This window comes from Camelina sativa, chromosome 20 (genome assembly GCF_000633955.1).
Source record: "Camelina sativa cultivar DH55 chromosome 20, Cs, whole genome shotgun sequence".
Classification (NCBI taxonomy): domain Eukaryota; kingdom Viridiplantae; phylum Streptophyta; class Magnoliopsida; order Brassicales; family Brassicaceae; genus Camelina; species Camelina sativa.
Window position 1 is genome coordinate 970,346 of NC_025704.1, and position 27,951 is coordinate 998,296.

The following is a 27,951-nucleotide window of genomic DNA, read 5'->3' on the forward strand; positions in this document are numbered from 1 at the left end:
AGAAGATGATGATTTCTCGGAGACCCGTTTCGAGTCCGGGTCGGGTCGAGAAATATCCACCGCCTTTTATGGGGTTTCTGAGGAGTAAGAGTAACGGCGGAAGTACAAGTAGAAGCCGAAGCAGAGGAAGGTCACGCGCGAGTCCTCTCTTCGTTCGCCGGAATAAATCAGCTGCGGCGGTTGCTCAAGAACCGTCGTCTCCTAAAGTTACTTGCATGGGTCAAGTCCGAGTCAACCGATCGAAGCCCAAAATTAAACCCGAATCTCGAGATAACCCGACCCGACGACGATGCAAGTGGATGCAAAACGCGTCGTTTAACAAATTCGCCGGGAAAATCAAAACGCTGTCGTTTTGGCCTAACTGTAGATTGTTTTCGTTTCTTTGTTCTCGTCCGGAAGTGAAGGAGAAAGATTCTCCGATAAGCCAATTAGATCGTCCGGCGACGGAACCAGTCCAAGAAATTAAAGATGAAATCGTCGAAGTAGAAGAAAAGTTCGAAAACCCTAAATTATGTGTGTCTCCGGCTACAACGCCGCCGATAGACGCGCTTTTGTTAACGAGAAGCAGATCTGCACCGTATAGATCGTCGTCGTTGGCTTTTAGATTCTGGGAAGAAAACAACCAACGAGCAGCTGAATCACAGAGATCGGAGAAAACTGAATCGGAAATTCCCACCGAGAAGATCAATAGTGTTTCCGAGTCGGAGAATATTGATAGTGATGAAGTAGAGATAACGTTTATACAGCGGCCGGTGTTGACAAGGAGCAAATCGGAGCCGGCGAGGATCGGGCGAGAAGATGATGGTGTTACTTCCGAATGAAGAAGAAGGTTAGAGGGGTAGTAGGGTTTAGTTCTCTCTCTCCCTCACGTGATTGACTTTAGTCAATTTCACTAATTTTAATTAATCGTCTTTAATCGGATTAAAATTGACTGTGTTTAGAAGATATAGAGGAGAAACAATTTGTAATTGTATAGTAAGATTTGTAATCCATCCATCCACACATATATAACGTAAGGTGTGTGTATGTCTCAGCATTAAAAACAAAAATGTTTGACAATACATTTTATAAAATCGTTCCCAATTTGTAAATTACATTCTCTGTTTTATTTTCACTTAATTTGTGTGCTATTTAAATTCCAAAGCAAACATAACAAAACAAAATTTTACACATTCGAGAATTAAACCGTAGTTTAAAATCTTGATTGTGTTTTGCACTGTTTTAAAGTACAATGTATCAGAGTTTGAACTTAGAACAAACCACAAAAATATTCGGGTACTGTTGACCAAAAACAAAACTAAAAGGCTTATTCTGGCCCAACTTATAGATGGGCTTATATAGTGTAGGCTATTTGTTCGAAACTAGGACGAATTGAAGGCCCAAAATGTAAAAACAAATAATTCATCAGTGACCTTCATAAATATGTTAATTACTAATACGATATATGCATAAATTCATGGTATGATTATATGGAAAATATTTTATTTTTTAAAGATGGGTGGGTGTGAAAATGAAAGGAGACGTGCCTTAAGGGGAAAAAGAAAGAAAAAACACAGCCATGAAATAGCTGTAGAGAAGGATATATGGACCCATTACAATTTATGATTTATGAATAAGAACCAAGAAGATGTTAGACAAAATCATTTATGGAGTTCTCACACTCATTCATATGATATAAGTATATATGATACAAAATATTTCAATTGAGTTCCCCAAGATTAAGACATCTCTCACCGATATTCTTGAATATTTCAAACCATTTTTTTTTTTTTTTTGCGATTTTAGTATCTCATCATTTGATGAAACCAAACTGATTTGAAAACGGGTGTGATTGGCTTTTTCAGATTTGACTGTGTTTGGGTTTGGATGGTTTTAGTTTATTTCCGTCCATCTGTTTATTCGAATAAAAAAAAGTATCAAAATCTAGTTCTTTTTGCATATTTCAGTACGGTGTAAGGAAAAAACATAGTATGGAAAGCCAAAACATTTTGGATTTTCACTTACGAAAGTCAAAGGGGTTTCTTAAACTATGAGACTCTCCAACGGTCAAGCATATATATATTGGAACGTACGGATGTACTTGTGTTATGTAAATTATACTACTATAATATTCAGTAATGGTATAATGTTTACAAAAGCTAGTTGTTGGTCCAATTTGTACGCATCCATTGTTTACATGATCATATAGTCTCTGTATTTGTTTTTGCGTGATATGTTTGTTGAATTAGATATTTCATTGTGTCTACACGACTAGTTGACTACACTTACTAACCAAACAGTGTTAAATACACTAATTATTGTGCTTGTTATAATAAAAAACAAAAGAAGAAACACAAACGAACAATAAAATTATATAAAAAAGAGAGAAAAATATATATATATATATATATATATCTTTTCTTTCATATTATCATTCATTCTAGACATCTGTATATAGTACTTGTAACTTATAAATAGAAAAAGGGAATATAATAGACTGATAATATATAAATTTGGGGTACACGATCCATCCATCGACCGACTTGAAATAAATGGAAAGGTAGAGAGAGTACAGAGTTGTACAGTTGTAAGACATTTAGTGGGGGATAGAGGAAGCATATAACATTAACATCTCCTCATCCATTTTTTTTCATTTAACTCAATAATATTTCAACTTCATACCAGCGATATATATATTTTCTCCAATCAATAATGTTTATGCAGGCGATTTTAAATATGTATATGTATATTTGTATATCACCGCCAAAATACAATAACTACGAATGGAATGTACGTACCGGTATTTCTAGCGACATTTTCTAAAACGAATTTGAATCTATTATAAACTTTATTTTCTATGCTGGTTTTTTGTACTGTTAAGTAATGATCGATACTACTACTCCAATCCATTTAACTTTTATGAATAAATGAACAGTACTATATATTGTTCAATAAATACGTCTGGTATGCAAACCAAATGAGTAGATTGGAACACGAATTCAGCTTCGAAGCCATGAGTCTGAAAGCTAATATTGTCCCTCACACATGAACTTGTCTTTTATTTTTCCCATTTTATGTGAACTTATTTATGAACGATAAGTGAAAAACAATTAATAATGGTCCAGTCTTTTTTTTACTGTCCATAATAATCCCTTGCCCACAAAGAGCACACAACATGTTCAAGGCTTCAGATGATGATTAGCATATAAATTCAATAATACTAATAACATTCAAACATGATTCAGATAAGTATGTAAAAATTGGATTTCCTAAACGTATTTTTTTCTTAACGGAACCAATAATGTTGGTAACTTTTTGCATGGAAATCTAATATATTTGTTGCTTTTTCAGTTGATCGATCACCTGGTATAATTTTAATTTTCTATTAATATGTCGAACAGATCTATTCACAATAGACAGTATAGCTAGCTAATTAAGTTTTTGGCGAAAAATAGTTAGACATTTTTACTTATCTATTTGAATTAATTTTAATGAATTTAAATAAAAACATGACACGTTTTCGAGTCCACGTTTATATATAAATAAGGCCATCATGTACCCGAAATATTACCATTCAAAACAAAAACACTCATTGGGTTTGTCTTAAAGAAAAACAAGAACGAAGCGAAATGAAATCGACCGTCGTGAGTTTCCTCATCATCTACCTCCTCCTTGCCGTGCCTTGCTTCGCTAAAGGTACTTTTTGTTCTTTGTTTTTTATTTTTAAACCCTTACTTAATTATGATATATTATTATTTGTAGTTTTAAGTGTTGTACGTACTTCAAAACCTTATTCAGGATCAGAGCAAACGGATTCAGAGGTGTACGAGATCGATTACAGGGGGCCGGAGACTCATAACTCTAGACCTCCGCCGGAGACTATACACGGCAAACCACCGTACATCCACCATAAAACCCTCACCGCTGGATCGGCCGGTGCTCATGTAGAAGGAAAGAGTAAGTTGTGATATCCACCTTCATATCTATCTATATCTACTCATATACTGTATTTTTATTTATTTATGGCTGTTACGTAAATATCAGTCTTTGAGATTTTTATTTATTTATATATAATGGTAAATAACGATCATTTAATGATATCATGTGTATTATTAAATGATACCATTTCTTCTTTTAACAATATTTTGATCCAAGGAATTGATTAATTTTCTGTTCTTGCACATAGTGGATGATAATGGTGACTCGAAATATGAAGGATTAATCAATTGATCAGGGTTTGTGTACATTGAGACTAAGGGAAAATAATCAGTAATATATACTGTGTCTGTATGATAATACGAGTTGAGTTGATTACATATGGGTTGAGCTCATGCTAATATATAATAAACATTTCATGAATTTGTTTCTCTATTATTTATCAGACTAGAGAGAGAGAGAGAGAGATACCCTTTCAAAGGAGAAGAGAGATGATGCAGAAGCTTCAAGTTAAAGAGGAATCAAGTATATTTACGAGAGTTGTGATATAAATGAGTAATGGGTACAGCTAGAGTTATTTATATATACCTTATTACATATTTATCATATGATCATCGATGTGAGATCAGCACTGTTAGTGTGAATAACACACACTACTCTCCTGATGTTATGTCCGGTCTTTTCTTTTCTTTTCTTTTCTTCATGCACCGTTGATTTGTATCATTTTTTTCGGTCTGAATCTTGTAAAACCATATTCAGATTAATTCAGGGTATAATGTGTCACCACACATAGATACCAGTATAATTATTTAGCTAATTTTGTTTTGTTTTGACATATAATGAAAATCTTATTTGATAAAAAAACATAGACATGGAAATATGTTTTAACCCTTTGTATTTCACACTAGGGCTGTCCATGGGCAAGAATTACGAATGACATAGATGATGTTTTGGATGTTGGTACTACAAATAAGTTGATTATATACCATCTATTTTGTATCTATGTTGGTATAATAGAAATAAGTTTTTTTTTTTTTTGTGCAAAAGAAATAAGTTTATTATGTATTCTATTTTGTATCTATCTCCTTAGACAATTCAAATTCCTTTATTAGATGCATGAAAATTAAAATTAAGATTGTTTTTGTTTTTTTTTTGGGCAATAATTATTAAGATTGTTTATATTATTATACTTGTGCATGTATTCAAATTAAAATTCGTGATAAATCATGATCATATATCGAGTAATCTAAGACACTGGATACATGGGACACACTTTATCAGAAGTTGACCCACCTTTTAATCACTTCATCAATCATTTCATTTTAAAATTGGACCATGTGTATTATTTATCACAATATTCAGATGATCAGATCAGTACCGCGCGTCCATACCTCTCACATGGGATTTGAGAAGAACGTTTCGGATTATGAATTATGAGTTTATAATACAAAGTTAAGTTTTGATTGGACCTATTAATGTTGGAGTACTTTCAAAAACAGGAGTTTTAATGACACACAGTACTGATGACACACAACAAATGTTCTATAAGGCATATCAAACATATTCACACAAGAAGAAATTAAAGAGAATCTGTTCGTTCTCTTCGACTGTTAAGGAGAAACAGAGTATATATAGCGCTTGGCATCGAAATTAATAAATGGAGTTTCTTTTAGAACGTTGCGTTGATTATTACAGATTAACTGAACAAAACCTCTAAGCAAAAAAATAGTCGTATAGCGCGAATCTGATGTTGAGATTGCTTATGAACCACTTTTATGGCGGTGAAATAGCCTAATAGGCTTGTAAAGTTATATCAATTTTAGGCGTCTTTCTCTAAAAACCTAAAATAAGCTTCTTTTGTAGCAGCTTGTATGTGTATGTATAATCGTATTATAATTTGGCATATTCAAGTTTTCAGTTTCATGCAAAGTTCAAGTTTTAAATGATACAACTTGCATTCTAAAACCAGATCCTTTTTCCATTTTAAAATGTGAATATTGTATGATGAGAATTGAGAAGATTTGAGTAATGAATTTATTACTAATCCATAATTGTCCTCTTACTGGGCTGCCACAATAATACCTTAAAATGCCCAAAGTATTAGACATTAAATACTACACACAATTGGATCGAGCCGTAAACCCAAAAAGTATCCAAGTCCGGTTAATTTTCAACTTTTATAAAACTTTAGAATTAAATATTTTTATATATTTGTTTTTTTTTTTCTTCTTTCAAATTTTTATGCCTGTAATGTAATACTCTTTCTTCTGACTTCATTTTGTTGCCTTCACAATGATAATGTTTTACCATCTAAAAAGATAGATATATCGATATGAATGTGACTAATTAGATTCCCAACTATGCAACTGCTTAAGAAGTGTAAGGCCAATGCTTCACCACTCAAAAAAGGTTAGTTAAAAGTTTTGATTTGATTTATGATATGTATTATATATTGATTGATGTAAGAAATTAGTAAGATTCCCATTCTTTAGTGTATGCCATTCTCATTCTTTTTATGATTATGACCAACCTCCATTTTCTAACATACTTTATTTACTAATCTGTTTGTTTTTCTAAAGTTTGCCATTCTTATACTCAATCTCTTGTTCCCCCTTATTGTATGAATCTATCGATTATTTCTTTTCTATTTCACGAGATATTAGTTACTCTCGTGCTGGCAAACATATCGAGCTAAAATTTATGATTTTGTTAATTTAAATGTTTTACTAAAATCTAGCCGTTAACTTGGACTTAAATTACAAGAACTTCATTATTAATGCCAAAGCATACTTTTTGTGGACGCAAAAGAACGACATTTTTGTGCGATAAGAGTGGTCTATGTGATATACTGATATGATGACCCAAATAGGTTATACAGTTTTTTCTATGCTCCCACTTGTAGTTAACTAGTTATAGTCTTATAGATATGGGGACCAATCGCTAAACCTTTTCTTATACAGTCGAAACTCTTATCAAATTCAAAGTAAAGAAAGCGACAGTCACCAAACTTACCATCCAAAGTTCAACTGGTAAAAGTGTAAGAAACTATTAACATTTGTCTATTGAAATCGAAATTTTTTTTATACATAGTTACAAACTGTGTCTTGAGGTGCCAAAACAAAAATTATTACATTGAACAGAAAATTTACATGTAAATTCCAATATTTTTTTAAGAATTAGTATAAAGTTTTTGAGGTTGGTTTATTTTCATTTTAAGTACCAAAATTTTTGCTTCGAATTTAATAATTAACTGTAATTTGATTAAATATTACTTTAAACCGATCGGTCCTTGCCGACAATGAAGATGTCATGTTCGGACGAGGAACAAGAAGTCGTAGAGATGGGAGCCAAAACTTCATTACAGTCCGATACACTGTCTTGTAACGTAAGCAATAACTCCGACGTACTAAAGCTCATCGACGACGACGGCTTCGCAATCGGAACTTCCGGTACATCAGCTTCCCCAACTAGAATCTGAACCACACTTCTCATAGTGGGCCGCGTTACTGGGTCGGGTTTTGAACAAGCAAGGCCCACCATCAAAACCCGATTAATCTCCTCCGGGTTAAATTCTCCGCCGTTCCTCAACCGCTCGTCCACCGCCGTCAATAGCTTCCCTTCTCTATACAAACCCCAAACCCAATCTACCAAACTCGATCTTAAACCGGGTCTTAAACCAGGTTCCGGTTCGGGTCGGGTAATAGGTCTTCGACCAGTGCATACTTCAAGAACAACGGCTCCGTAGCTAAAAACGTCGGTTTTCTCCGTCGCTCGACCGGTAAGCAAATACTCCGGCGCTAAATAGCCCATTGTTCCGGCGGCGGCGGTTGCGTCCGGCGACTTATCGTGCTCCGTTTGTCTAGCGAGTCCGAAATCTCCTAACTTCGGATTAAAACTTGCGTCTAGCATAATGTTGCTTGTCTTCACATCACGGTGAATGATCTGATTCTCACACTCTTGATGCAAATACGCTAACGCAGAAGCTACCCCACGAAGGATTTGTCTCCGGTGAGGCCACGGTAACGTCGTCGGAGACTCGTAGAGTGCTTTATCAAGTGATCCGTTAGGCATTAGATCGTAAATTAACAAAATTTCTCCTTTCTCTCTGCAATAGCCTTGAAGACGGAGAAGATTCCGGTGACGAAGTGTTCCGATTAGAGATAACTCCGATAAGAATTCAGTGTTTCCTTGAGAGATGTGACTGCATCTTTTGATCGCGATGGTTTCGCCGGAATCTGGTAAGATTCCTCTGTAGACTGTACCGAACGCTCCGTTTCCGATGACTCTCGACGAGCTGAAAGAATCGGTGGCTAACTTAAGCTCCTTGTATGTGAATTCTCTCGGCGATTTGATGATCTCCGATGGGAAAGATTCAGACTTTCGATTGTATTTGATCTTGTTGGAGTAAACCCATATTATAACTCCGGCGAATAATGCTAAGAAGAATGCTCCGGCGGTTACTACTCCGGCGACGGCGGCTGGTGATTTTTTACAGAGTTTGTTACGGCAAGAGGAAGACGGATCGGCTGTTTTTCTCCGGACGGTGGATACGGATGGAACGATCGACGCCGACGAGGACGACAGAGGAGGAGAGTTAGACATCGGCGGTGGAGATTCAGATGATTCGAAAGATGAAGTAAAGCTCCACCAATCTATACTGTGAATCTCAGTGCTTCCTTGTGTTGATCCTGAGAACCCAACGAACATTGAATCGCTAACGTAACGGTCGAGATCGAGAGGAACCGACAAAATCGGAGATTCGGGTTTCACGTTTGAGTAAGAGACGTAAACGGTTAAAACCCGACCCGACCCGTCGTAAGTGATCCATGAGTTCACGGCGTTTCCGCTCTTGAGATCGATGTCGACGTTTCCCAAATCTGATACCGCGGCTGAAACGACGGCGTTTAGATCCAACCCCACGTGGTTCCCGTTCACGTCTTTGAATTCCACATCCATCAACGTGTCGAATTCAACCGCGACAAAACCCGACCCGGATCCGGTTTCTTCGGTTAGACCGAGAAACCCACCGGAGGATCCGATGTATTCTCCATCAGGGCAGATAACGAAAGCTAATCCACCGCCAATCGAAGAAGGATTGAGATTGGTTACCGTGAAGGAGAAGTACGTAGTGAAGCTCGCCGGAGAATGAGTCTCCGGGTGGCGGAATTTAACCGGTTTGCCGTAAAGAGCTTTACCGGCGGTGGAAGTAGGAACAGAGAGCTCACGAGTGAGCTTTATAGTTCCGTTGTTGAGATGAGCATCGCCGAGAAGCTTGAGACTTGAGAGAGTCAACGTACCTAAATCGAATCTCGTCGCCGGGAAATCGCCTCTGACGTCGGAGGAACAGAGGAAAGAGGCGATAATGTGGATGAGAGTTGAGTAAACAGAGAGGAATCTGTGTGGAAGTTTCAACATTTGTAGATTTTTTTCATTGGATTCCTTTGGAACAAAAAGCTGAGGAGAAGTTTCGAAGATTTCGGTTTCGGTGGTTGTTAGGTTCGCCACCGAGACAATCATACAAAGGAGACGAAGACAAAACTCACTGAATCAGACAGAAGAGAGTGGGAAAAAAAAAAAAAAGCATAAGTGAAGAAGACAGGTGGATCTGCTGATTGACACGTGGAATTATAAAATATGGAAATTTTCCAGCGATTGAGAAGGTCCTCACGTGCGCGCGCGTGCTTGCTTCTGTTCTGTTTTTGAGATCTCGTTCCTAAAAAAAAAGTCTTTGGTAGTAGAGTTTGTTAATGACTTTCTGAACTTATGAGTTATGATGATCCAAGTACTTCTGCACTTATTTCTTCTTTGCTTTAAATCTAATTTTTAAATTTCATTAGTAGTCACAGTTTTCGCAAGTCCTTTATCAGTTTGTAGAAAACTTTTATTTTGGTTAATTATTTGTAAGAAATAAGCATATAAACAAACATACAAGGACAACGATGTGAAAGTTTCATGGCACATGATTTTTTTGTTTGACTTTAACGTTACAAACTGTACCCGTTTTCTTCAGTGATACTCTCTTTTTATAATTGTATCAAAGGAAACTTCGTTTGGATATGATTATATACATAACCAGCATTAATTAACAAAGAAGATGTCAAGATCTTAATCATTCATCTCTAACTAATCCACAAGTCCAAAACGCAGCCACTCCTTTTCATACCAGCTCGTGTTACTATTTTTGTATTCTTTTCTTTGCTTTTGTCTCTATTGCTTATTTCTTTTATCTTACTAGGTTGGTAGCCAAAATAAAAAAAAATAAAAAATCGACCATCTACGAGACATCGTGTCACAGTATGAAGTATTCATGTCTATCTGAACGTATATTTAATTGCTTTCGTGTGTTCAATAATAGATTAAACCATCTCTTTTATTCAGTTCCTTATTTATTATAGTCTAAATTTTGGTTGGTGATCAAATTCCCTCAAACTGGAATCCACTTCTTTTTTTATAAAGGAAATCCTGAATTGCATGTAAAAAAACCTCTAAATGTATCTTATGGATATGGGTCTGATATTAAATAAAATGAACTTTTTATATGGGCTTGGGCTCAAGCCTATATTGGGCCCAAAAGCTAATTTGTAACAAAAGTGTAATCTCACGCGGTGCCAATGTTTCAACTTGCATGTGGTGTCCCAAGTTGGATTATTTAGATTCTGATCTGCTACTCTACAATCTATAATGGAAAAATGAAAAAAACAGAAGCATGAGACCTTTGAGACTATTTTGGTATAATCTTGAGTTTATGGTTTCTGATAAATCCAAATCATTGTCGTCTATTGAGTCAGAGTCGCGAGTTCCCATTATGGCAGTGGACGAAAGTAAGAACTTTCGTCATAGCTCGATTGAGGTTATATGGTTCTTGACTTCTTGGTCAAAAAAAAAAAAAAAATGTAGTTCAAGAGCAATTGATGTAGAGAAGTTCCCTTTGATGGATTAAATAAACTTTCTCGACGACTTATATAGAAGGTTCCTCTGTTTTCAACTTATCATTTTTCTAGAACCATTGAAACCCACATGTTTACGTGGGCTACTTGGCTTTAATTGGTAAGAAACAAATAGATTGGCAGTATTGTGGGAAGTATACTACTTGTCAATTGTCATTAAATAATGGAATCGCGTACTAGCAGAGAGCAATTATTAATTTTACTAGGAGTATAAAATTTTGTGGAATTGCATAATAATGATGTTACTCGGGTCATTCAAAGATTTTGCCAATCAAAATCGTGATAGCTAAAAAACATATGCGTGCAATAGTATAACCATTTTGTCATTCAACGATAAATCAATCAAAAATAAAGAAAAAAGTGTTTCTCCCATACATAAGCAAAATGAATATTATTATAGTTATCCAAAGCGGGGCGGTTTACTTAAAAACTCACGTCGGTCCCTTTTGTGTTCTAGTTGCAACATTGAACCCACAACGTATTTGTCTTTGAAAGTTCAAACCAAAATAAACTATAAAACAATGCTGCAAAAGTTAAATATTTGCTCAAGAGAAACCAAGTGCGAACCGCATCGCTATAGCTTCAAAGAATAAAATAGACATATCTTAATGGGGCCTCGATCGTATCCGAAAAAAACATACCTTCAAAAAAAACAAGAAAGTGTGATTCATGCATGATTTATCAGAAATTTATAAATTCTGCGTTTTGTCTCAAAGTTAATAGTGTATTATGTTTCATTTATTCAAGTATTGCATCATGTTAACGAAAGATAGTTTAGATCTCTTGCTTATAATTTGCATTTGGTTGACTAGTTAACATGAAACAAGTGATCTTAATCACTTTTGTTCTGAGTTCTAACCAAAAACCACTAGTGCTATATATACCTCGATCAAATTGTTTTATTTTAATCGTTGCGGTAGGTAATTCTTTATATAATGACGTCGAGCTTTTTTGAATTTTGACCGATTAAGTTTAAATAAGTCCGGCGTCCATATTCAATTATTTGAATTGTTACAAAAGTTATAATTAATCAAATACAAGTGGAGCCGTATATAAAATGAAGTGTGTATATATTGTTGCTCATTTTATAATTTTGCGTTTATACATATATATACTTATATATCTTGTATATACTATTTTATTTACCTTTAGGTGTCTAATTAATTTTGGTAAGACAAGTTTTCCAACGATTTTTTGTTTCGTAATCGATGTCAGATTAATCGTTCGTTCAAAATCAGATCATTCAAAATCAATTATTATGTTCCAAAATCATTTGTATATTTGTATCTGCATATAATGTGTGAGTATATATGATAAATTATAATAATACGTTTCTTAATCGTAGACACAAACTTTGGATACCAAGAGGGGAATATGAAAGCATCCAATGGACCAAAAGATGGCAAACACAAAAGGCCAAAAGAGAGGTTGAGTTGCATTATTTTATGGAATTTTTAATGTAATCTAATCTACTAGTATAATATTTATGTATAATTATTGTACTACTAGTTCATTTTATTTAACATTTAGAGAATTATGATTTTTTTTATAAGATGAAAACTATATTTAAACTACAGTCGGTCTTCATATATCTGTTTGTCTGCGTTAATTTACTTTTTGTTACTTGAACTCGAACTCGAACTCGGGTATATATATGTGTTGATGAGAACGAATTGTAAACTTACGATAACTAATTTTGTGTGTGTGCAACTTAGCTATTATGTTTTATTTTGCGAATGTCTTTGTATTTGGTATTAAGGTATATTTTCAAATAGTAGGCGAAACAAATAAATGCAACCAAAAATATCAAACGTTTAAGTATGTACTAGAAAGTTTGAGACCCATCTGAATTAGAATTGAACCCAAAAACCATATATTCATAGACTCACAGTCATTATTAACATGATGTTCATGAGCTTCTCTATGTGACTAAAGATTGATGAAAGAAAAAGAAAAACTATATATGATCAGATGGATGATAATAGAAGACCAATGTGCATGAGAATCATAGCTTTAAAAAGAGGGTCCTACAGACAGAGAGACAGGCGTCACGGACTGTCCTATCGTCTTCATCGGGAAATGCCAAAGATCCTCTCTCTCTCTCTCACATTACACAAACAACATGCAACATGCTATGTTTGGTCCAACTTGTAATTATGCCTTAATCATTTCTTTCGATCTATTTCCTTAAAGGCATTCCCTTTTCTTCTCACTTCCTCGATTGCACAAACCAAAAGAAGAAAAAAGCAAAAGAAGATCACACTTGAATGAGTAAGAAAATAAGTAAATTTGTAAGTCCACTCAAGAAATCCAATAATTTTATTTTGTCCACAGCAAACGATCAATCGCATGCATTTCATATTTTTCAGTTCTGTTTGTACTTTTCATTCTTTCTCGAATTAATAGATAAAAACAAATCAAATGTTTCATGAACCATGTTCAACTTCTAACTAGATTTTAATTTTAATTTTCGCTAACATAAGTGTTAAGTACATGTTTTACTACGTGGCGTGTCACTAGAGTATCCTTTCTTCGCTTCTGGATCTATTAGCGACAGTGGATCATAGATTTAGTGTCACTATATATTGATCGATACCACATTCTGATTTCACAGTTGGATGTACACTTTATTACATTTAAACCTAAATTACTTTTCTTGGCTTTTATCTAGCTAGGAGTAATTTGCATATCCAATTAATATGAAAATATTTAAATAGTAAAAAATATAAAAATACAAATTACAAAAAGGCGTTTTTGAGTTCCTAAAACTTTTTGGGAGTCAAAGATGGTGCTCTCTTTAAACAACGGGAACTTTTTGCATCTACCTATATGCTTTGTTCTTGGGACACCGAACATTTTCCTTTGCCAAATACAATTTCTTGGGTGAATAAAACTTTCATTTTATAAATAAAATAGGAGTTGAAACTGTGTCCAATTAAATTTATATCCAAACCATAGCAAGTACATATATCAACGTAGAATTTTCATAAACTAACTAATAAAAAGTGTTATATTGCATTGGCAAACTAACTATATTAACGAAGTGTTAAACCTTTTATAAAGTCGCAACCTTATAAAAATGATATTATTAAGAAAAAGACTTAACAGAGCAATATTTTATATAAGAAAATTATTTAGACTATATAGAGATTAGTTTGAATTTGCATATATGTATACTGTTTACAAAAGATATAGATGTTAATTATTTACTGTTAATAGAGATTAGTCCATAGAGATGTTAATTATTTACTGTTTACAAAAGATATAGTACTGTGTATGTTTTGAAAAGGAAAATTAACTAATTCAATTTGTAACCCTATATAGTTATGACCGTAACAAATAAATTTTCTCTACGATCGTTTAAGATTTTGGTTAAATCAATAATACCAAAATATTCATCTAATACTGTATGTATCAACATAAATTAACAGTTTTTTCAAATAACAAAAGCATAAAAATATAATTAAGGATATACTTTCCTTATATTTATATCTTCTCCCAAAGTTAAACACACCATAGATGTACACATGCACGTGTGTCTATGTAACTGCGAGAAAGGAAGAGACTGGCCTTTTCGAAGAAAGTATTATTTATTTTTAAAACATCACTTTCCCTTTGAAAATAATTCACAGATCGACTAAGGGTAGATCTCTATAAGAACATCTCCCAGATCTCTCAACATTTTTTATTACAAAGAAAAAACTTTATTCCTGTAATAGTTTTTTTCTTTTCTTTTCTTTATAATAACGAATCCTCTACTCTATCAATATAATCTTTCTATATACATATACTTTCGTGCCTTGAAATTTTCTTCCTCATCTTCTTTGGTCTTTTCTTGTCATTTGGCATAACCAAAGAGTCAAGCACATTCAAACATTCTCAAGCCCTAAAACCCAAAAAAAACTTATATGCTCTTGTTCTTGTTCTTCTTCTCCTCTCTACAAATTAAACCCTAATTAACTATCTCTTTTGTTTGTATACTGTTCTAAACCTCCTGATCATCTTCTTGTTTTCTTGCGAGATTTTACAAAAAAACAAAACCCAGCTGTTCTTGTTCTCTAGCTCTCATTTAAACCAAAATAGATATGCAGATGATTCCAGGAGATCCATTTTCTATTTCATCTTCCATGGGAGGGTTTGTTCATCAAGAGACACACCTTCATCATCTTCAGCAGCAGATCCCTGACCTTAACCCTAATTCTAACCCTAACCCTAATGCTAAACCAAACTCTTCATCGGCCAAGAAGAAGAGAAATCAACCTGGCACTCCAGGTAACTCTTTCAACACCATAATATACCCACACACACATATATATATATATATAAATAAATATATGGGTATGTATTAATTTCTACATATCTAACACATATACTTAAAATTATTAAGCATAAAATGTAGTTCCATATTTTCGTAAATCTGCTTTCTATTAAAAATAACATTTAGGCACAAAAAAATGCATATATATTATTTGCTGAAATAATCACAAACTCAATATTCATATGGGCACATACATCTCTCTCTATATTGCTTATATGCATCTTTGGAGTCATTAGAACAAAATATGCGTTGATATATGATAATACTTCATATTTATACATATATATGGACAGATCCAGATGCTGATGTCATCGCTCTATCGCCAACAACACTCATGGCAACAAACAGATTCGTGTGCGAGATCTGTAACAAGGGGTTTCAAAGGGACCAGAACTTACAACTCCATCGCCGTGGCCACAACCTTCCATGGAAGCTGAAGCAACGTTCCAAACAAGAGGTGATAAAGAAGAAAGTATACATATGTCCTATCAAGACTTGTGTACACCATGATGCTTCCAGGGCCCTTGGAGACCTCACTGGGATCAAGAAACACTATAGCCGCAAACACGGCGAAAAGAAGTGGAAGTGTGAAAAGTGTTCTAAGAAATATGCTGTTCAGTCTGATTGGAAAGCACATGCAAAAACTTGTGGCACTCGCGAGTATAAATGTGACTGTGGCACGTTGTTCTCCAGGTAATAATTACTGACGAGATTAATATTTCGTATTGGTCAATGTATAAGTTGGGTTGGGTTTGTGCTATCTGAAGTATTAGAACTTGGTAATATATCTCTATAATAGCAATATCCGATGAAAAAAAGGCAAATAATTCATGTGAGTGTTAAAGCTCAAAAAATTGTGTGACAAACTCTAATAGATATAGGTGTCTGTATATATATATATCTTAGTGTCGGCATGAGTATGTGTGCAATGTCTTGTGATTAGATATATCTGTTGAGAACTTGGATTAGAGCAGAACATTAATTGAAGACTTTCTGACTTTTGGGGAGCATTATTTTTATTTATATGTTGAAGATTTCCAAAGAAAAGCTGCATACTTTATGAGTATGATAATCGATGAGATTCATGAGCATCTATGAATTATTTTGTGTGTTTGTATGTGTACATGTCTATTTGGCTTCATTCTTTTCTTCTATTCACACGCTATGGCAAGAAACTAGCTATGCATATATATCTATGTCAACAACCACATGCATATCTACATATATAGATGATATATATGTGATAAATATAAGTTTTATGTTTGTTTCTGTCTTCATGTCGTGAGTTTGCATAGGAGAAATAAATGCTTACCCCGGCCAAGAATGTTTCTTTTGCTAATGATTTCAAATTCAATGCTCTTTTAATAATCGATGCCCTTGTCTCACTACTTAAATTACTTAATTATATAGACTTTTTTATTATTCATCTCGTTAACTTCAATTTTTGAGCAAACCTGAAACATTTTTTTTATTAATTAATCGATCTATTATAGGAAAGATAGTTTCATCACACATAGAGCGTTCTGCGACGCATTGACTGAAGAAGGTGCAAGGATGAGCTCACTAAGTAATAACAATCCGGTGATCTCTACCACGAATCTGAATTTTGGAAACGATTCAAATGTTATGAGTAATCCAAATCTTCCACATGGATTTGTTCACCGAGGAGTTCATCATCCCGACATTAATGCTGCTATCTCTCAATTCGGTTTAGGGTTTGGCCATGACTTAACTGCAATGCATGCGCAAGGTATATATATCACATAATCATCTTTCTAAATATATAGTTATTTCATATATATGATACTATGATAGATCAGTTGTTTTCAATTTGATGAATATGTTATAATATACTATTATCATTTATATTCCGTTAGGTCTATCCGAGATGGTTCAAATGGCCTCAGGCAACCACCACCTCTTCCCGTCATCATCATCATCCCTCCCTGATTTCTCCGGCCACCACCTCAACCAACAATTCCAGATTCCAACGACCTCCACAAACCCTAATCTCACCTTATCATCATCATCAACTTCACAACAAACCTCAGCTTCATTACCATCACTACAACAACAACACCAAACCGGAAAAGACTCATCTTTCTCACCACTCTTCTCCTCTTCCTCGGAAAACAAACAAAACAAGCCTCTCTCTCCAATGTCTGCCACAGCCCTCCTACAAAAGGCTGCACAAATGGGCTCTACTAGAAGCAATTCCTCCACCGCTCCGTCCTTTTTCGCCGGCCCAACAATGACTTCATCCTCAGCTACCGCTTCTCCTCCTCCTCCTAGATCGTCTTCTCCAATGATGATCCAACAACAACTCAACAACAACTTCAACACCATCGTCTCAAGAGAGAGTCACAATCTTGCTCCTCCTCCGCTTAGTGGTGTAACCACTAATAGTGGGGATAATAATCCTTTACAATCGAACCGGTCGGGTCTAAATCCGGTTCAACAGATGGGTCTAACCCGGGATTTTCTAGGAGTGAGCAACGAACATCACCCTCACCAAACAGGCCGTCGTCCTTTTTTGCCTCAAGAACTCGCAAGGTTTGCTCCATTGGGTTGATTATGAGTTGCAATAAATTACGTTGTATTACATATTTGGATCGGATCAATCGAAATATGGGGGGACAAGATTTGGGTTTAATTAGGATTGGAAGTTCCTTTGAGGAGACAAGTCTAATAAGAATCGTACCCCCCTTGTGAAACGGTCGGAATGTGGGGACAAAGGTTAAAAAAGGTTGACAAGACATCATCATATCAATTTTTACATTGAATGTTATGTACTTTTACTATGTTTATGATTTTCGCCATCATATATATATCATTGAATGTTATGACATGCATGATGCATGGATATATGTATTTCCAACGTTGTCGTTTTGTAAATGTTATTTTCTTTTCATTATTGTAATGAGATATTAAAAGATATGATCGGTATAATCCTCACGAGGCTTTTCCAAGTTTAGTATCTATAAAGTATAAACTGTTTACGTCGTTCATTTGATATTTTGATATGTTCTATCCCAATCGGAAGAATGTTGGGTCGGAACTCGCTTGGAAATCATTGGATTAATCATCTATGATATTTTTGTGTAGAACTAATCATATTGGCGTATATAGATACTGGTCATTACTCTTGATTCGAAATTTAGATAAGTTGACAATAGCCTACAAAAAAAAAAAAGCAAACACAGTATATATATATTTTACGTGTATATAAGTTTTCTTTAGTAAAAAACAAAACTCTTATATGTAGTATAATTTTATTTTGAAAACCAGTTGAAACTGAACGACCTTGTTGAACTTTCCTTTTCAATAGGTACTTGATCCAAACTCGAGTTCTAGAGATGTGTGTCATGTCAATGTACCTTTGGGTTCTGCATATAAAATGAAAATAATTTAATTTTCACTTTTCAGTAGATTAATAGGCCTTGTCTTTATTTTGACTTATTCTAACTCCATGCATATTTTAGTTATTTACTAGTACTACTATAATTTAATAGCTAGTATTATTGTACATAGAAAATATGAATTATGTCGTCTTGTGGATCCATGCATTATTCCTTTTTCATTGTCAAACACTATTATAAGATTATCTATTATATAAGTGCCTCTAACTATATGGTGTTAGTAGGTTTCATTTTTTTTCTTCTAATAAATATTCTGTATTTAAATTTGAAACTCGACATAACTAAAATCACAAAATAGAGAAAATCTTATTTACAAAATAAAAACAAAAAAATAATAATTTCTTCAAAATCATGATAATTTTCGAAAAGAAAAACAAAAAGGATTGGGCCCTTACTGGTCTAAGTTTGTGTTACTGATCCGTTTAATTACACTTTTTAAAATATTGGGCTTTTGGGGCCATATTGATCTCTTCCAGTTATAGAGGACAAAACTCTAATAGGCCCAAAAGAATCTCAATAATCTTACGTGGCAGGGTAAGAACCAACGTGTAAACAGTTAGTCATACGTGTTTGATTATCATTGGTAATAAGATGCAAAACTAAAAAAGTGCGTAAAACATATTCCACGTGGATCATAGTGATTGGATAGAACAACGTGTTGTTACTAGTTTTACACTTTGAAGAAACATGCAAAATCTTTCGAATTCGATCCGAACAAAACATACAAATTCGCGTGGAGGAGCTTTTGCTTAGAATCGAAGATTCTTCTTCTTCTTCTTCGTTCGTTCGTCTCTCTCTCTGATTTCTGAAGATTTCAAATTTGTGCGGTGTAGTGACCTTCGGCCGTATACAAGACAAGACAGTGTATCTGTGTATGTATATGTATTGAAATCGGGGAGAATGGATCTGTTCCGAGTTTGGTCAGGGATGGATATCTTAGGTTGGAGAGGAATGGCCTACACAGTTCTTCTTCTCAACTTTGTATTTGCTTGCCAACTTCTTTTCCTTCAGCCTCTCGTTTCTACTTTAGGTACCCCTTTAAAAATTCATGTTGTTGTTTTTAAAGTTTAGCTGATTTGGCAATCTTAGGGTTTAGAAATTTTGCACCAAATTGTGAATTGTTTCTTTTATTTTCAGAAATTTGGTTTCTTTGGTGTTGGGTTTTGTTGCAATCTTTGTACTGGAATCGAATTTAGGGCTCTGTTTTTGCTAGCTCCCCACATTATGAATTTATCAAATTTGGTTTTAAAATATTTACTTATGTTTGTACAGATGGTCAATCAGTGGAAGCTGCTGAGTTATATGAGAGGGCTTCACAAAGTATCAAGGTTAAGCGTTACAGCGATGCCCTCGATGATCTGAATGCAGCTATTGAAGCAGACCCTGCTCTTTCTGAAGCTTATTTTAAGCGTGCCTCTGTGCTTCGTCATTTTTGCAGGTATGGTAAATTGGCCAAAAGTTTCTATTGGTTTGGATTATTATATTTCACTTGAAAAGATTAGAAGATGTATCTCTGACTTTAATGCTCTTATTATTGTGTTATATAGATACGAAGACTCTGAAAATAACTACCAGAAATATCTAGAATTTAAGTCAGGAGATTCAAATGCTGAGAAAGAGCTCTCGCAGCTTCATCAAGCTAAGAGTGCTTTGGAGACTGCCTCAACTCTCTATGAATCAAAGGACATTGCGAAAGCTCTTGAATTTGTTGATAAAGTTGTTCTTGTCTTCTCCCCAGCTTGCTCTAAGGTTCTCTTCTTGATGACTATTTATTATTTAACATATATATACATATATATATATATATATATATATTAGTAGTACCTCTTCTGATCATGCAGTTTCTTATTGTTTACCTCGTTTTATGACTTCAGGCAAAGCTTCTCAAAGTCAGGCTCCTTATGGTGTCTAAAGACTACTCTGCTGTAATTTCCGAGACTGGTTATATTCTCAAGGAAGATGAAAATAATCTTGAGGCTTTGCTCCTTCGTGGCCGTGCCTACTACTATTTAGCAGATCATGACATTGCCCAAAGGTTTGTTCTAACCTCAAACCACTTTTCATTTTAGAGAGAGTTTGGCTCCAAAACTGATATGCGCTTGACTAAACTCTCTGTTTCAGGCATTACCAAAAAGGGCTTCGTCTTGATCCGGAACACAGTGAACTGAAGAAAGCATACTTCGGGCTGAAAAAACTGCTCAAGAAAACAAAAAGCGTGAGTCCTACAAACCTCTTTGTCTTCCCCTAACACTGATCAGCTTTAGCTGCCAAGTATTTGTTTTGAAAACTTGTGTTCTATTATTGCAGGCAGAAGACAATGCAAACAAAGGAAAGTTGCGAGTTTCAGCAGAGGAGTATAAAGAAGCTATTGCTCTGGACCCTGAACACACGGCAAATAACGTGCATCTCTATCTTGGATTATGCAAGGTCTCAGTCAGGCTCGGCCGTGGAAAAGACGGCTTAAATAGCTGTAATGACGCACTTAACATCGATGGAGAACTGATTGAAGCTTTACATCAGGTTCAAATCATTAAGTACTATATGAAAAAATTCACAACTTTATTATCAAACAAACAGGTTTCTGATTACAACTTCTTCAGAGGGGAGAAGCTAAACTGTTGCTTGAAGATTGGGAAGGAGCTGTGGAGGATTTGAAGCAAGCCGCTCAAAACTCTCAGGTTGGTTTAAAGATTAGTTTGTTTATCGTCAGTGTGTTTCTGATACCCTTTTAACGTAACTAAATACGCATCTAACTATATCAGGACATGGAAATTCATGAAGCACTTGGTAGAGCAGAGAAAGCACTAAAGATGAGCAAACGAAAAGATTGGTATAAGATTCTTGGGATTTCGAAAACTGCTTCCATCTCTGAAATTAAACGAGCCTACAAGAAGCTTGCGTTACAGTGGCATCCCGATAAAAACGTAGGGAATAGAGAAGAAGCTGAGAACAAGTTCCGAGAAATCGCTGCAGCTTATGAGGTTCAACAAAATGCACAATCCCCTTACATATTCACTCACACACACACAAGTGTTCCTGTGGCTCACTCGTATTTTATTGTATATCTAACGTGTGGAATTGACCAGATTCTTGGAGATGACGATAAGCGGGCGAGATTTGACCGAGGAGAGGATCTTGAAGATATGGGTGGAGGCGGTGGCGGAGGATACAATCCGTTTCATGGTGGTGGTGGTGGTGGACAACAGTATACTTTCCATTTTGAGGGCGGTTTTCCAGGCGGTGGTGGTGGTTTTGGCGGTTTTGGTTTCTAACTTGGACATGAAAGTATCATGTAACTTGAGACTGAACTTTCCGAATTATACTCAAAGACACATTTTCCTTTCTTTCACTAGAAAAGTTTTGTGCAATCTTAAACGTTTTGAATCAAAACAGTAACACATAATAACACAATCTATATCACAATCCTAAAGTACAACAGCTCTCTTTGTTCTTATTCTTAAAATTTTCAACGTGGAGCCTCGAGAAAAGCTCTCTCTCTCTCTCTCTCGAGTTGTATCCACAGAGAAGCAGTTAATCAAAGAACGCTAATCGGAACTGAGCAAGGCAATTGGCTATTAAGCCTTAAAACTAAACAAAACGGGTGTGTGTGGTAAGAAACCACTATAAGTTTGTGTAAGTGTTGCAATGTAATTAAAAGTTGAGGATCTTCTGCTAAACCAGAACGATCCAAAGGAGACGAGGTTCTACGAGGAAGAAGATAGAGAAGAGGATGATGAAGATCAAAAAGTATAGGAGACATAAGCTCCAAGAGCAGCCACTCCCACTCCTCGTGAAGATCTTATGTCATCCTTCGCTTATAAGTTTTTGGTCCTTTTCTTCGTTAGTTTCTCATTAAAATATTCATACTTCTTGATGCAGCGAAGATTTGAAAACCAACACCCTTGGTCTGACTCTGATGTTATGTTGCCGAGAGGTAGTGGATAGACGTTAAAGAGATATCGAGGTGGTCATAGTCATAGTAGGCTTCAATATTGATGATGGAGTAGCTTGAGATGGGAAAAACAATATTTAGATTCGATCAGTTCGAAAGATAATTAATTTTCTCCATCACAGGCATATTATATTAGCACACAATTTAATGTTTCTCCAATATTGTGAAATGCCTCGTGCTAATCGAATAAGTAATTTTTTCAAGTAAAATTTCTGAAATTTCACATATATTAAGATAATAGTAATGAACATGTAATTAAGATTTCTCTTTTCTTTGTTGAAACTTTTAATTGTGAATTTTAATTTGTTTGCATTTAACTGTGAATTATAACTCAAAAAAAAAAAATGGTTTAACTAGGGTTTGAGCAAAAGGAAAAAGAAAAACGTTTTTTTTTTTTGTTTTCCTATTTTTCTTTAGATATTTCCAAATTTCATTAAGATCATTTTTTTTCTTTCTATGAATGCTCTATCGACCGTCAGATCTAAAATACAGTTGCATCTAATGGCTGTTAGTTTGTGACAATAACCGTAGAAAACCTAGAATTAATAGTGCTGTAGTGAATAAAATCCCAAAGATCGATCTGAAAAAAATATATTTGGAACCCTAGGTGCAAACAACATATCACCATGGAAGAATCCGCCATCAAAGTAATCTTCTTCTTCTTCTTCTTCTTCTTGCTTCTCTATTTAATTAGTTAATATGGTTTTCTGATCATGAAGTATATATATATGTAAGAAAATTATTCTATTATGAGGCGATCAGTAGAATTTCTGATTAGATCTTCTGTACCTTTTTTTAGGGTCAGAAAGTGCTGGATTTGAATGACAGTGTTGCAGACGATCTCAGGTAAATTTTATTTTGTACATATATATTTATTTTTGGGAATTTTGTTTTTTTTTTTCCCCTTTGTTGGCTGTGTTGATGATAATATCATAGTATTGATGTCAAAATCATATTGTTGAATCATTAGCATTATCACGACAATTTCCGTTGAGGGATATGACACTTCGCTTCCAGCTTATTATGTCAAGCTCGAGTTGGAAAAATATTTCTCTTCTTGTGGATGGATCATACATATTTGTGTTCCCGGAGACTATGAAAGGGGTATCCTCGAGAGGTACCTTTCTTTTCTTTTCTTTCTTTTATTTGTGGCTTCTTATTATTTCCCTTCTTTCCAGTCCAGTCCAGGTCTCTCTCTCTCTCTCATTCATGTTTTAATTATAATCCCAAAAATACTTCTTTTTTTTTTTGTTTTTATGTATTGTACTCGATCGTTTTACATCAGTGTTGTCTTCGTGCGGTTCATGGGAGGAGCTGCCAAAGAAAAGGCGTTGAAACTTGATGGAACTAATTTCGGAGGATGGACTCCAATCGTTAAGTCTGCAACCATTCCTGACCGGGATCTCCGTGATCCCACGGCTTTGAAAAGAACATACGGATACAGGTAACTTTTGATAAATATTTTCTTCTGCTGTAACATATATTTTTTTTTTCTAGCTAGAGCAATGCCTACTAATTTGGTTGAGGGATATGACACTTCCCTTACTGGGGTTGATTTCAAGATAGCGCTCTGTAGACATTTCTCTTCATGTGGAGATATCTGCCTTATTCATCTTCACTACATTTTTAAGTTTGTGGCTTCTTTCCTCAATTCCTACAATTNTTTTTTTTTTTTTTTTTTTTTTCTTCTTAACTCTCAAAATTTGTTGAATTCTAACTAAAGTCTCTTGTCTCTTTCGAATTTTACAGTACAGCTGAAATAGCTGAAATTTTCTTTAGAGGAGGTAGAGGAGATGGATGTTTAGAAAAGGCGCTGCAACTAAATGGATCTAACTTGATGGGAAGCATGACTCCTCTTGTTGTTGAACCTATTGTGCCCCGATCCACCAATTCTGATCGCCCATGTACATACATTTGCTCTTGCTTCTTAGATTCTTCTTGTTAACAAATTAAAAACCTCTCATTAGTTTCGTTGTTTATTCTTTTTATATTAGGTTGTTGTGTAACGAAGATGAAGACGAATATGGAAAAGAAGATGGAGAAGAAGATGGAGAAGGAGAAGAAGAGGGAGAAGGAGAAGGAGAAGAAGAAGAAGGAGAAGAAGAAGGAGAAGAAGATGATGTTGAAGGTCCTCTCCCTTAGGACTTGAAAAATGCTCAATAATCATTATCTGCTTTAATCATATATCACCCATGCATGTAGAATGGATAGAGTTGGATTATAGAATGTCGAGACACACGAGCCAAACAGTTCAAAACGACGTCATGTGGTAACGAAGAATAGCTTGATGATGGTTCCGTCATCTCTCTTCCGTTTCCACTATCTCCCTAAATGATCTTTTGGGAGGTTCCATTTAGGGTTTATGTGCTCTTTAAAATATTCCCTCTGTTTTCAAATATAGGATGTTTAAGTGAAAACACACATATTAAGAAATAGTTATTTTTAAAAAGTTTAACCAATCATAAACAAGTCTGTATGATATTGTATAAAATATAAATTTAATCTAAAAGCTGTATAGTAAGTTAGAAACATCCTATATTATGAAACAAAAATACTATTCTAAATATTCTATATTATGAAACGGAAGGTGTATATATTAGCCTAGCTTTTTTTTTAACGTTTATATATTAGCCTTTTTTCTACCTTCAGGACTAAATATTCATATTGGTCCTATTTTACAATTTTGGTTAGTAGGCAAGTTGGCCCTATTTTGAAAGCCTTTAATTCTTTTAACCAAAAAAAAAAACTATATATTCATATTCGACCAAAAATAAATAAATAATAATAATAAATCAAATCTTAAATCAAATCAATAAGAAGAGTAAGACTATATGGGCCTAATGCAGGCCTGCACTAAATTGAAGGCCTAACCGTTTGTTCGTAACTTAAAATATAAATGAAAGAAGAAGGATCACATCTGTTCCCAGACCAGACCAAAACAAAAAACCTTGTTCAAACCTAAATCCCTAAATCTGAAAAATATCGTTCGATTACTAGAAGTCGCTCTTGTCAACGTACAACCATGGACGAATCTACCATCAAAGTAATCTTCTTCTCCTTATGGATTTTCTTCTTACTCACTCTTTGATTAACACCTCTCTACTAATTAGTAATGCTTTCTTTCTGCACAAGAAAGCATTTCTTCTTCTTCTTCTTCTTCTTCTTCTTCTTATGGGCGGGTTCTTCTTCTAACTCGATCGCTCTTTTTGATTAACCTCTGCTTCTCTATTTAGTTAATTATTATGGTTTTCTGATCATGAATTATATATGTAAGAAAAGTATTATATATGAGGTGAGTAGAATTTCTGATTAGATCTTTTGTGCCTTTTAGGATTCGAACGACAGTACTGTTGCAGACGCTCCAAACCCCCGGTAAAATTTATTTTACATATATTTATTTTTGGGATTCTTTTTTGTTTTGTTGTTGTCTGTGTTGATGACCATAGTATTATATATTATCTCCACCTGCATGCAATTAAAATCAAATTGTTGAACAATTAGCATTTTCACGACGGTTTCCGTTGAGGGATATGACACTTCGATGCCAGAGTATTATGTCAAGCTCGCGTTGTCAAAACTTTTCTCTTCATGTGGACGTATCGTACTTTGTTATGTTCCCAGAGACTTTGCTAGGGGTATCCTCAAGAGGTACCTTTCTTTCTTTCTTTCTTTTATTTTGTGGTGGCTTCTCATTAATTCCATTCCTTCTACTAGGCTCCATCTCTCATTCATGTTTTAATTAATAATCCCAAATTGCATCAGTGTTGCCTACGTGAGGTTCCCCCTGGAGGAGCTACCGAAGATATGGCGTTGAAACTTGATGGAACTGACTGGGGAGAATGGACTGCAGTTGTTAAGCCTGCAACCTTACTGGATGATGATGATGATGATGATAATGTTAATCCTTTTCCTGGCTTTGATTTTGCTAATCCCTTGACTTGGAGAAAATACAGGTAAATTTTTTTTTTTAGGATGTAGTACTATCTGTAACATATACTATGTTTTCTAGCTAGCTAGCTAGCTAATTTGGTTCTTTCTCTCGTCGAAAGGGTCCTCGTTACCGGATATGACACTTCGCTTCCTCAGATTGATCTGAAGATGGCGCTCTGTAAGCATTTCTCTTCATGTGGAGATATCTGGAGAATTGATGTTTTCTCTAGGTTTGTCGCTTCTTTCTTCCTACAGATTTTTTTTTTCCCAATGCAACTCTCAAGTTCTAACTAAAGTCTCTGTCTCTGTCGAATTTTTTTTTACAGTGCAGCTGACATTACCATGCAAGGAGAAGGATGTGTTGAAAAGGCGGTGGAACTAAATGGAAGTATCATGGGAGAAAGGACTCTTGTTGTTAAACCTGGTGCAACCAGAGGAAGGTGGCGCACCACCAATTCTGATGGAGAGAGCCAACCAAGTACACACATTTGCTCTTGCTTCTTAGATTCTTCTTGTTAACAAATTTAAAACCCTCTCATTAGTTTCGTTGTTTATTCTTTTTATAGTGGGTGTTTTACCTAGTAGGAGGACGCTGAACGAGAAGATGAAGGAGAGGGAGAAGGATAAGAGGCTTTCTGTTAGGAGACGACTAAGTTAGTCGGATTAACCCTCTTTGGTGTTTTTAACTGTGACACAGCTCTGTTTTCCTTTTTATTTAATTACTTCGGTTTTTCCTTGAGATAACATACCCAATGTTATCAAGACAAGACTAAAAACAACCTTTACGCAACATGTAACGTTTATTAATCCTAACAGTTTTGCATTCTTTATTTTTTACTCACGGATACAAGAATATATAAGTGTGTATTAGAGCCTTAGAGGGTTGAGGATTCTAACACACCTTTATTACTACTCAACTAAGTTCAAAGAGTTGATTTGGTAACTTTGGATGAACTATATACTCCAAAACAAAGTTTTCTTTCTTTCATCAAAAACGTTTTGAGCAATCTTAATCGTAATGTTGCATCATTTCCAATCAAAACAATAACACATAATAACACAAATCCCAAAGTACAACAAATTTATAGTTCTCGTTGTTATTCTTAAAAATTTCCAATGTGGAGACTCGATAAAAGCTCTCTCTCTCCCTCGAGTTATATCCACAGAGAAGAAGCAGCAGCAATGGCTGCCACAGTAGCGATTCTGACCCCAAATCCGAATCCGATTCTCTCTGCATCAGATGAATCAGTAGAATCTCCTCCATCATCGCCACCGGAAGCTGAACCTTTCGAAACTGATCCACCTTTCTCAGGCGCCGGAGCAGGAGCCGCGCTTGATCCGAACATCGCTAATGGCAGCAAAACTTGATCGACCTGGTAAACGGCGAGCTGCTTATCGCTGTAGACAGAGTTAGCCACGGTGGCGCTCACAACTCCGGTGGTGATGTTGACTTGGTTACCGGAGCTAGTG

At 35.1% G+C, this 27,951-nt stretch overlaps 6 protein-coding genes across 9 annotated transcripts in view; 4 read left to right on the forward strand and 2 right to left on the reverse strand.

The window, feature by feature from the left end:
* The window catches only part of LOC104768479, a 1,543-nt gene extending 470 nt beyond the window's left edge, over positions 1–1,073 (forward strand). Inside the window, exon 2 of one of the 3 annotated variants that reach the window (XM_010492477.2) lies at positions 40–1,073. In XM_010492477.2, the coding sequence (XP_010490779.1) occupies positions 40–821 (782 nt within the window). In that variant the 3' untranslated portion in view covers positions 822–1,073. Of the gene's footprint in view, positions 1–5 lie in introns of those variants that run through there. The other 2 variants (XM_010492476.2, XM_010492475.1) reach the window with 2 other exon arrangements.
* Positions 3,541–4,806, forward strand: LOC104768481. Of its 2 annotated transcripts, none has more exons than XM_010492478.2 (3): positions 3,541–3,675; positions 3,778–3,936; positions 4,362–4,806. In XM_010492478.2, the coding sequence occupies exons 1-3, from the start codon at positions 3,609–3,611 to the stop codon at positions 4,364–4,366; spliced, it is 231 nt and encodes a 76-aa protein (XP_010490780.1). In that variant the 5' UTR covers positions 3,541–3,608; the 3' UTR covers positions 4,367–4,806. The 2 variants fall into 2 exon arrangements, with proteins under 2 accessions (XP_010490780.1, XP_019097634.1); XM_019242089.1 differs by lacking the exon at positions 4,362–4,806 and adding an exon at positions 4,166–4,355.
* On the reverse strand, positions 7,023–9,503 carry LOC104768482 (L-type lectin-domain containing receptor kinase VIII.2-like). Its single transcript, XM_010492479.2, has one exon. It carries the CDS (start codon positions 9,430–9,432, stop codon positions 7,189–7,191), a length of 2,244 nt encoding a protein of 747 aa, XP_010490781.1. The 5' UTR covers positions 9,433–9,503; the 3' UTR covers positions 7,023–7,188.
* LOC104768483 (zinc finger protein JACKDAW) lies at positions 14,517–18,094 on the forward strand. The gene is made up of 4 exons (XM_010492481.2): positions 14,517–15,134; positions 15,474–15,873; positions 16,674–16,930; positions 17,058–18,094. Exons 1-4 carry the CDS (start codon positions 14,948–14,950, stop codon positions 17,750–17,752), a joined length of 1,539 nt encoding a protein of 512 aa, XP_010490783.1. The 5' UTR covers positions 14,517–14,947; the 3' UTR covers positions 17,753–18,094.
* On the forward strand, positions 19,295–21,974 carry LOC104768484 (dnaJ protein P58IPK homolog). Its single transcript, XM_010492482.1, has 9 exons — positions 19,295–19,629; positions 19,872–20,037; positions 20,147–20,348; positions 20,474–20,634; positions 20,721–20,814; positions 20,907–21,119; positions 21,200–21,277; positions 21,362–21,580; positions 21,686–21,974. Exons 1-9 carry the CDS (start codon positions 19,500–19,502, stop codon positions 21,869–21,871), a joined length of 1,449 nt encoding a protein of 482 aa, XP_010490784.1. The 5' UTR covers positions 19,295–19,499; the 3' UTR covers positions 21,872–21,974.
* LOC104768485 (fasciclin-like arabinogalactan protein 11) overlaps positions 27,487–27,951 on the reverse strand; it is a gene marked incomplete in the record, with an annotated part of 2,173 nt that continues 1,708 nt past the window's right edge. The window contains 1 exon segment of the mRNA XM_010492483.2: positions 27,487–27,951. Coding sequence (XP_010490785.1) covers positions 27,636–27,951 — 316 coding nt within the window.